The 11,323-nt window shown below is 43.0% G+C and overlaps 1 protein-coding gene across 1 annotated transcript; it reads right to left on the reverse strand.

The window, feature by feature from the left end:
• Positions 1-330: 330 nt before the first annotated feature.
• Positions 331-11,036, reverse strand: stc2a (stanniocalcin 2a). The gene is made up of 4 exons (XM_017703758.2): positions 10,539-11,036; positions 5,403-5,545; positions 3,667-3,878; positions 331-2,281 (listed from the first exon to the last, which is right to left on the reverse strand). Exons 1-4 carry the CDS (start codon positions 10,672-10,674, stop codon positions 1,933-1,935), a joined length of 840 nt encoding a protein of 279 aa, XP_017559247.1. The 5' UTR covers positions 10,675-11,036; the 3' UTR covers positions 331-1,932.
• Positions 11,037-11,323: the final 287 nt, after the last annotated feature.

Consider the following 11,323-nt stretch of genomic DNA (forward strand, 5'->3'; position numbering starts at 1 on the left):
CACTTCTTTTAAAAGAATGCACTGTTTTTGCTTAATGTGTGACCAGTATGACTATGTTAGTGGAACCATCACAGCATGTAGGGTAAGAAAATCAAGCAGAAGAGTCTCCAGCAATTCATTTCCAATGACCCTGTAGTAGTGGCCACTTACTGAATGAAATGTCAATAGGCCTCTAAAGGCTAGTTTCTGGACAAAGACTATAGAGCCAAACAGAAGAGCCTTGTAAATGGAGACTGTGTCAAGGCAATGTAATTCTGTCAATGTCTAGATGTGTCTGGAAAACAGATACTCAAAGCTTCTCAGTTTTCTTCTGTATGTCTCACCACAATGGCAAATTGAAAGACTTAAGTCATGCTGTTGATGAGGTACAACTTGTTTTTTTTCCTCTAAACTGCTGTATTTGTACCTCTAAACTTCTTAATAAACCCCTTTTCTAGTCAAGGCCGCTGTGGCATGTTCTCGACAGTAGTATCAGTAATAGCTTTTGCTTCTTGTGTCGATTTAACCCAGTTTCTGGCTCTAAGGCCAGTTTACTATGGCTCCAACCACTGCCTCTTTTCAGCGGCTTAAAGAGAGAGAGAATTGCTATTTTTTAACTTGGAACCGGCGTGGCTGTCTGAAGAGTTGGCCCAAACGCAGGCAGCCTGGCTTTCCATGACACACTCTGCGAGCTGCTGCGTTCCTGTGTCAGACTAATGTGTTTGGGGTTAAGTCCCAAGCTGTGCATAAGTGACACATTAGCGATATAATCATACATACTTCATCATTCTGGGATTGGAGAGTGACTCTGATTGCCTCAAGTTAACTGCAGTTAGGTGTGTGAATATAAATATGTCTGTGCAGAGCCTGAATGAGGTGCATTACAGTTTATAATATGAATTTGGATGCCCTTGGAGAGTAAAAGTGTAGGCATGCTGTAAGGCTATCAGCTTGACTTGTATTAATTATCTCATGCCCATGTTATGTGCCAGACCTGGACTTTACTGTACAGTTTATATTTAATCAACAAGTATTTAAAATTACAATACACACATTTCCAACTTTGAAACCAACAAAAAATATATATATGTTACATATCTACAGTTCGATTGTAGTAGGTGCAATAATGTGATTGATACAACAAGCATTCTATATTTAGTATATATACTATATTACATATAGTATATCCGTACTGCATACGAGGACTATATTTATACATGTTTATATAAATATAGATATACATGGATTTATATGTACATTTTTATATTCAAACATTGCATAAAGAATAAAATAAATAACAAGAGATCAATTCTTACAGAGGGTATGATCTGAAAAGTAGAAACGCTATGTTAGAGCTGAACCATAACCACTGCTGTGAGGACAAAGAAAGAACTATCCATCCTATGAAATCTGCAGTATCAAAATGAGCTACATCACAAATACCCTGCAAAAAATGTACAGTCTGGTAGTGCTGGAATGACTTGTAGAGGAGAAAGGAGAGGAGGAGAGCTTCACTGGTTGAGGACTGTACTGAAAAAGTACAGTGCGTCAAGGTTACTTGATTCAAATACTGGCCAGCCTCACATGAATAAAATATTACATAAAGAAAGTAAACTGAAAGACAACAATGTATGTAACTTAATGGTGCTTCACTTTAATGCTTGCTACTGTAATTAGATGGTATTTCAACTAGTTTTGGACCTTTTCGCTTGGTCCTCTGATCATGAAATATGCACACAGTACAAAAGGCAGCAGGTATTTTTAAACGGTGTAAAAAAAGTCTGTTTGTTCAGGTGCTTCCGTACTTTATTCTTGTGAAACTGGCATATGCTTTTGAAGCAAGCAAATTCAAAGCACTGTTTTTGTCAGTGTGCCCATTTTTTTGTTGCTCAGTCTGTGCTGGGGGTGACTGGAGTGATGATGTCACAGGCAGTACTGTAGTTTTCTGTCCCTTCACCTCCGAATGTCAGTGGTCTCAGGGTCCTCCTGCTCAGCCATGGCTGCGTCCAGACTAGCCCTTCGGGAACCTTGGCCACGGCCCCTGGGGTGCGCTCCGGAGCCCCCTTTTGCGGGCTTCTCTTTATCGCCTTGCCGCGAGGCTCTCAGGTGATCGTGTTCGGGGTTTGAGGGATTGGCAGGACGGCGCTCAGGACTGCCTGAGGGGGGCGCAGAGGAGCAGAAGCTTAGAGTTTCGCAGAGTGCACCCCAATGCTGCTCACACTGCGCCCGCACGCTTCGGCCAATGGCCTCCTTCACTTCTTCTCCACAGCCCAGCAGGATGTTCACCAACTCCACGTATGGCCTAAAAGCAAAAAGGAAAGAGAGACAGCTATTGTCAGCGGGGCATGAGGTGCATTAAAACACAGCAAAAGTGTTACCAGGATAAGTTTCATCATAGTCTGGATGTTTATGTCAGTTTTAAGCTCAATAACAACAACACATAGGGGTAATTTAGCTCCTGATGAACAGTAACTAGGTCGTCAGGGCATTGTCAAACATTTTATTTTTATAGCTCTGCTTTACAGGCCATTTTTAATCCAATTAATCAATTATTAGTCAATACATTTACATAAATAACTGAATATCGAAATATTCATTTTTTTTATATTACCAATTAAGCTCCAAGTTCAGCCAATTATAGATGGTCATTTAATCTGGAATTCTTACTGTCAGATTAGTAAAAACTGTACACATAAAAATGCAGATTTGAACTAAATTAAAATCACCGACCAGGTCCCAGATTCAAAAGCATATGAGTACTAAGATCATCTTAATAGTGTTCAGTGTGAGGCTTACTCTAGTATTTACAAATCATCTTTGTGCTAAGAACCCAGCCCTCATCAGCCAACTTGATGATAAAAAGCATCCTTCTAGAACACAGGTAACCGATATGGGTCACTCACAAACTTAAACATGGACAGTCTAGGCAGCAAGATTGGAGCTGAGCAAAAAATCTGAATTGAGCAACAAGGCACGTAATCTGAATATAGCCAAAGTGGGACGTGATGGAGAGGAACCCTGCTGTTCGGCTGCTGTTCTACTTTCACGCTCTCAGTGAGAGGCCCGCAGCCTCAGGCGCTACTCCCTGCTGCCTCACTCCGCCAGCCATGAAAGATCCTACTTCTCCTGCCTGCTGTCCTGCAGGCTGGAGCTCTAGATGGGCTACATTGCAGCTCAGAACTCCAGCAAAAGGACGACAGCACCAGGGGCCACTGTAGTGGAACGTTATGTCACCCCACCAGTGACAGCATGGACCTTTTCATGAGACTGTACAAAGAACCATTTAACGACTGGGCCCTAATGGTTCCCTCACTTAGACCATTATTCAATTCCATATGCAAACATCAGGCAGAAAAACAAATGCACCAAAATATTAACATTATGCTTCTGTGGGGGTTTATTTAGCCGCAGACGTATTTTTCGGGTGGAAAAGTACCCGTTAGCTAATTGGCAAATAATCCACCCAAATATACTGTACAGTAAGCTTGCGCTCTCAGTGGCTGCCATTGTCTTGTATAAACAAATTTAAAGGCACATAATGCAGTAATAGCAGAGTGTGGCTTGTTTATTTGTTTGCACAAAAGGTACATAAGAGGTTCGATAAATGGCCCTCTGTGTAAAAAAAGAAGAACGTGCAGGGAGGCGCATGAAAATGTGGCCTGTAGCTGTGTGTGGAGTCGCACTCACCCTTTAGGGAATAAGTCCTGGAAGTGGATCATCTCCACAATGACATTAACGTTGTCCTTAGCCGCCGAACACAAGTTGTGTTTCATGTAACACTCTCGCTGCAGCTGGAACACCATGTCCTTTATGGCCAGGCATTTTCGACTGATGCAGCTGAATTTGTGCCTCAGGCCATGGGCCATGCATTTCAGTGCATCTTTGATGAAGGACTTGCCCTGTGAACACACAAGATTCCACTGTGGTCAGACTTGATTTCATTGCAATTAGGGCCAGACACCAATACCAATTTTGGGGGGCAAAAATTCAAATAACGGATAATAATGGCCAATATTATTTATATTCAAAAACGTTGTATCTCAATTTTGGCAGTTTTACTTTTTATTGCATAATTTGAAAACTGCAGTTACCTTTTATATTATCTTAAAAAATTCATGATTAACGGACAACCAGAAATGGTCTAAAATTACTTGGAAAAAAATTTGTTACATCAACTTCCATTACAAGTGAATGTGTTTTCCTTTCTTCTCTAAAGGTACCATTTTGAGGATTAAAGGTTTGATTACATCAATTATATATATTTTATATTTAATTTTACACTAACAGTTTTAGTCAAACAGTGTGTTACTGACTGATATGACTGTCAGAACTTCACAATCTTTAACAATATATTTGTCCTTCCAATGGGAGACAGCGAGTTCAAATCCCAGCAGCATCCCAACAAAACCTTTGGAAAACCTTAGTGGATGGTTCCTTAAAGAGTAGGTGATATGCCAACATGAAGGACCTTTTTATAGTTTGCTCAGGTTTCCTTTGCAAATATTTACAGAGTGTTGCTTAAATAAATCAAATTGCCAGGGCCTATATATGTCCCATGTTTCAGTTCTTCACTCATTACTGCATAATGTAATAATTAGTATCATAGTAGTTACTAAATAAAAAACCTTTTACTTTAATACAATATAAAAGGCCCGTGTCCTGTTTTGTCCAATGTTTTATTTCCTTTTCTGCATTCCACTTATTTTGTTTGTTATTGTACCAAAAACAAAAAAAGTTACTGTGCCTTTAAGACTAATATATATTATTATATTGCGTTTTATATATATATAAATGATCTCTGTTCTGACTGAGTGCCCTGTACTGTGCCTCATACAAAAAGCACTCCAAGCTGAAACACTCCTCATAACTGCAACATAGACAAAACTGCTATAGGCTGAATAAGTGTATGTAAATGTGTATTTTTCCAGCATAGTTTCCAATTTTTGAATGTATGGACTGATGAATGAATGGTATATTTTGAAACATTTGAAGCATTTACATACTCTTTTCTTTCACAAAAGAAAGGAAAATACAGTTTTGTGTGATATGTGCCCTTTAATAAGTGTATAAGAAGCCTGCAGTTTGAGCAGAGGGCCCCATGCATCTGCAGGCCTGACATGAACCAGTGCAATCGCTGCAATGCAAGTACGTGCTCATTTATGTTTTAACATAAGGGTTATGGGCCACTATGACGCAGAGCTAACAGCATCTTGAGACTGCGTGTCAGACTGCAAACTCTCTGCTCCAAATCCACCTGCACCTCGTGAAACATTAGCTGGGCCTGAGGCAGTGCCAGCTGGCTTTGGCCAGCCATGGGGTCATTCTCTGCCTGCCATGGAGGGACACGACCTCCGTGGGAGAGCAGCGGAGCAGAGGAGTTGAAGAGAGAAGCAAATTGTAGCACGTCACCTACTGTACTGTACCTGGGAGTCGAACTTGCCAGCGTTGTGCAAGAAGGTCATGCAGATCTCCTGCAGTCCGCGGATTTCGCACGAGTTGTTCTCAAAACACTCAAAAACGCCGCAGCCCACGTCACCAGCGTTCACCAGGCAGTGCTGGATCTCAGCTGAGAAAAAAAAGAGTGAGAAAGAAAATACATTATGTCACTTCAGAAAAGGCATAAAATAACCTTATACTTAAGATGTTTCACCGAGCTTATAACCTAAACATGCCTGAAGGCATATTTGGTGAAACACATACTCCAACGCCTTTTTTATATCCGATTACTACTTGCAGGGCTTGGTGAATTAGTGAGAAATAAAGCTAAACAACACGTGAGGATAATCACACAACCTTTCACCTCACATGCTTGCTCGCTTGGAAGATGCTGGCTTAGGACCTATTTTAGGCTTCGTTTCTCCCCTGAAAATGTAAGAACTGTATTTAGAGGACAAATTTAGCATAGAGAGAGCTCTGAGGTAATTAAGGTATGCTATTAAAGTCCATCAAACTGGGAGGCATTTGGCAGCGGCCGTCCCGAGCTGTGGAAAAGCAAGGTTAACTGTATATAGGACAGGATGAGATTGCCTTTATCTCACTGTGGGGATTAATAAGGGCTGCACAACCGCAGAAAATACACAAGGACACCGGAAGTCGGTGGACGGATGGGTTGGCCAGGAAAGCATGAAAGTGAGGGTCATTCTGCAACACGTTCTAAACTGCAATTCTGGACTCAGGCAGGTGGTGCAATGCAGTTGCGTCTCCAGTAAATGTGAAATCAAGCCCCAGGTCACCATTAAATTCCATAAAGATCTCTAATGCTGGCAGCGTGATTCATTTAGCAGATGCATAGAGATACACAGGGAAACGCTTGCATGTAGGAGTTAAAGCACGCAAGATAAACATGGCAAAATTATTTGTGTCGCGCCTTCAAGCGCAGCACTTATGTCATTAACAACACATTATTACTTTGAATGTAACAGCACAGTCGTGTTGTGTCAAACTGTATCACCTAAGCCTGTCAAAATGATTACATAACTGCCTAAATGCAGTTATTTGATAAGATATTCAAGCTGACTGCAGTTTCCACAGCTGCATTATGCCACACCAAGTGTGAATTGAGTGCCTTGGAATTAGGCAAATAAATATAAATATATTACGGAAATGCATTCATAAAGGAACATTGGGAAAACATAAAAGTTAACTTTTCGCTCTGGCATGTTTGGAGGGCAGTGTTGCGTCATTTGTGTTTGTTATCTAGCTAGGAAGCTAATTTTAATGTCTTTAGCATGTTTGCTAGTCTATGTTTGCTTTATATTTTCACTCTCGCAAAAAATATAAACTTAGTTTGACGCTACACACGATTGTGTTTAACTGTAGACATTTTTGTCTGTGCTATTTTTCGACAGTACAATCTGTATTAGCTGCTAAGTAAACACAGCTAGGAAGCAAGATGGCTAATCAGAAGGCTTTAGGCTTTTGCTTTAATTTGTAGATACTATGAACAAGAAGAGACTTGACTGTTAATCACAATTACTTTTATGACCATAAATTGGCAAAATGTTCATTTTGTCTATTAACATTTCATTTTATCATTATTGTATTGCGTTGAATGAAATTGTACAGTTGTATCATGACTTGCATGTTAGCTTGTGGCTAGTGTGTTAGCTTGGGGTTGACATATCACGTAGCAAGAGCATTAGATGTGTTAAAAAAAGCACAGCTTTTCTCAAATATTGTACTTTTATAATGCTAAATTTGTTCAATTTTACACCCCTAATTATTACACATTACAGAAGGCATCAGTGTCAATAGATATCGGTCTGATATCAGGAGAAAATGCTGGACCGGATATCGGAAGGTAACAAATCTGTCCTGAAATAGCACTGACTCAAACTGTAAAATGGGAGGTGATGACGTAGTAGGGTAGTTTTACTATGATAGCCTAGTTTTAGATGATCATGTTAAGTGACGTGCTTCAGTTAATAATAGCTCCACTATAAAGCTTAGTCGTTTTTGAAGAGGAAACTTGGTGTCAAATAGGTTTGAAATTGATTAATGGAAAATAATGTTTTCTGACTTTATAATTACATACTATTAGACACAACACGTTACAAACACATTGACAATGCATTGTTGTATGGTTAGGTACTCTCAAGGCACTTTAAACCATGAGAGTTTCACAGGAACATTCCATTACATTCCAGTATGAGCCAAGTCCTGTTTCAGGCAGGTGAATGCCTAATCCCGAGAAACATCATGAAAACATTTGTAATCATACACATTGACATGGGTCCTTTTAAAAACTATGTCAAAACGAATCAACTGCACAGGACAAGACACTTCTGTTTAGTCATATTATTAATAATAATAATAATAATAATAATGATTTCACCAGCTTGGGAAAGAAGCCATTCTTGACTGTATAAGGAAGATAAGACAGCAGTCTTTTTAGGCCGGAAGTCTCAAGCTACATAAGTTGACCAAAGACAGCTAACCTGGGTCGTCCACCAAGATAACGCAGCCGCTTGCATGCAGAGTCAAAGCAAACAGCAGGTTATTAGTTTGACTGAAGCAATGGTTGCTGTCAACAGAAGGACCCTCTGTGAGGGGGGGTGGGGGCACTGAGCTGAACTTTTGGAGCGCGCAGGAAAAGTGAGCCGCTGTCTGCACTGCTTGTGTTGGCATTTGTGCGGGAATGTGCTTGGATCGTACGAGCTGGCCGCAGCGTGCATTGAATTACACAGCGCTGTGACCGGCTGAGGGACTCCAGCATGCAAATCTGCTTCGGATCAGTCCCACTAGCGCGAATACAAGCCATGCTGCAGCCTCTGAGCCCCTGCACAAGTTTACAGCCAGGGCTTGATTTGAGAGGGGCGGGGGGGGGGGGGGGGGGGGGGGGTGGGGGGGGGGTCGAATACAAGGGGATGCCCAAAAAATCATTCACCTTGGAAAACTGCCTCTTTCCATCTCCTCTGGATTAGTGTGATATATACCCTGACATGGTAAATCGATATGTGATGCACCCTGAGATGTCAATTACAGACAGTTCAATAACTTTTATATTTGAGATTTATGATGCTTCAGATGCATCATGAGTTCTTTGGGTCAAACCAGCAAGTTACCACCTGGATCTATATAAACTGCCTAATGGACAGCCTAATCACAGCATAAACTAAACCAAATTACTATCAGGGCTATATGAACGAATGGGCAGTCTAACCACAGCACAAATTGAGCAAACGTTACAACTGAGCTTACAAAAACAAATGTTCTGTCCAATCTCAGTATAAGTTAAACAAGTCACAATTAGGCCTATATTAACAGATATCCTGTCCAATCACAGTATGAATTAAACAAGTCACAATTAGGCCTATATTAACAGATATCCTGTCCAATCACAGTATAACTTAAACAAGTCACAATTAGGCCTATAATAACAAATATTCTGTCCAATCACAGTATAAATGAAATAAGCTACAATTCGGTGTATATTAACAGATATTTTGTCCAATCTCATTATAAATGAAATAAGCCACCATTCGGCCTGTATTAACAGATATTCTGTCCAATCACATTATGAATTAAACAAGTCACAATTAGGCCTATAATAACAAATATTCTGTCCAACCACAGAATAAATTAAGCCAACAAGTACAATTGGGTTCATATGAACAAATTGGCTGTCCAATCACAGTTTTAATTAAACAAACAGGTTATAATTGAGCCTATATTAACAGATATTCTGTCCAACCACAGTATAAACAATTGGGCCTACATGAGTCAGTCGATTCCCAGCATAAAGGAACTCAAGTCACAATTAGGACCATATGAAACAAACAGGCAATCTAATCACAGAATGAATTAAATCAAGTTACAGTTCTCTACAGGCTCTATATGAACCAAAGAGAAGCCTAATCACAGTATATGTTATACCAAGTGACAGCCAAGGCCGTATGAATAAACTGGCTAATCTAATCGCACTGTAAGATGTAGTATAAGAGTATTTTCACAATTCAACCACTGCCTGGAGCCAAGTGGAGCTCTGGGCCAACTCAAGATGGAGCTTCGGCCAAGGTGAAGCTTACGTTTAATGAAATCCCTGGGCATGTCTCACTTGATTCCCCAGCTTTCTTTTACTCTCTACAAGGCACGCAAGAAGCGAGCAGCCAAGTGGCTGGCCCAGGGGCAGAGGCTTTAACACTGATCCACTTTTTTAAAAATGTGTATGCAACGGGAGAGGTCATTGCATCACTCGGCCTTTTCCTTCCTGCTAGAGCAAGTTTGCACCAGTTGATTAGTTCGCCTGCAGGAGCAGTTTCCCCAAAAGCCTGAAGGCTCAGCCTTATTTCCCGTGAATAAGCTGCCTGGGTCTCCGCGTTTTCGTGCACTGGTATGACATGTACAGGTGGCGACGACGTGCATGAGAAAACAACGTCCCCCCACACCCGCTCCGAAAAATAGCCCACCCGCACCACACATACACCTAAAAGAAACGCCACCGTATGCATTACCTATCTTTGCCTACCTTGTGCCGCGCTATTAATAGTTTACGAAGAGATTGAGTTGCAGTCTCCGTTTGGCCGCGCGCGCGCGTGCATTCACGACAGATCGCCTTCCTTCAGAAACGGAAAAACGCAGTCGCAGGCGATGCAGCAGCGCGATGGGATGTGATGCGTGTAGGAAGGTGCATCTCTCTCTCTCGCTCTCTCTCTCTCTCTCTCTCCCTCTCCCTCTCCCCCTCTCTCTCTCTCGCGTTTTCGTAGCAGCGCACGTAAATAAAGACGTTTTACCGAGTCTTCCGGGAAGCACGTGCCTGTACGCGGAGGGCTCCCCGTGTACGTGTGACGAAGCTGAAGCCAAGCCGCTTGTGAGATTTCTCCCGTTCCACCTTAAACGGTGCAGGCGCCGGGACGTAAGTGCCGCACCGTTTAAGGTGGAACGGGCGAATTCAAAGGGGGAGCCAACTTTAGCCTGCTGTGTGCGCGTTTTGCGTGCGTGCGCGCGTGCATGTGCGTGTGTGTGTGAGGGAGTCCAGCGGGTGCTAATAGGGGCGAGAGGCGCCCCTGCTGTCTCTCACGTCCGCGTCCCCGCGCTCGCGCTGCCGCTCTTCGCCTTACCTGTGTTCTGCAGGGACAGCCGTCCTTTCTGGCTCGCCGCTTTCTCCGCGTGACCCTCGTGCGCGTCAGCAGTATCCGCTCCTCCGTGCGCTCGCGCCGACACGGAGAGCACGAGCAGCAGCACCGCGATCAGCATTGCTGCAAAAAAAAAAAAAAAAGCCCGAGGACAGAGGGAGAGAGAGAGAGAGAGAGAAGGAGGGAGAGGTAGAGAGAGGGAGAGAGAGAGAGGGAGAGAGAGAGAGAGAGAGGGAGAGAGAGACAGAAGGGGAGAGAGAGACCGAGAGGTATGCTGTGTTGCCGGACGGACGCGGGAGTTTAGTGAGCGTGGAAGCGCGCGCGGTTTGCCGCCTATATCTCGCCGAGGGCCGCGTGTCACTGTTTGATGAATCGGCGAAGCAGGTGTTGTCAGTCGCCTCGCCGCCAGCCAATCAGCAGCGCGGACATCCACGTCCAAGTTTGAGGGGTGTGTCAACGTGGAGAGAGTGCTCACCCTGCGAGTGAGTGGTGGAGGTGGTGGTGGTGGTGGTGGTGGTGAGGAGGCAGAGGTGGGTAGAAGCAGCTTTAAAAACCCACACTCACTCACTTCATACGACCAGAGCAGCGGGGGAGAGAGAGAGAGAGAGAGAGAGGGGGAGAGAGAGGGAGAGAGAGAGGGGGGGGAGGGAGAGAGAGGGGGGGAGAGAGAGGGAGGGAGAGAGAGAGAGAGAGAGAGAGAGGGAGAGAGAGAGGGAGAGAGAGAGAGAGAGGGGGAGAGAGAGAGAGAGAGAGAGAGAGAGAGGGAGAGA

The sequence above is a fragment of the Pygocentrus nattereri genome, chromosome 11 (assembly GCF_015220715.1).
Source record: "Pygocentrus nattereri isolate fPygNat1 chromosome 11, fPygNat1.pri, whole genome shotgun sequence".
Lineage (NCBI taxonomy): Eukaryota > Metazoa > Chordata > Actinopteri > Characiformes > Serrasalmidae > Pygocentrus > Pygocentrus nattereri.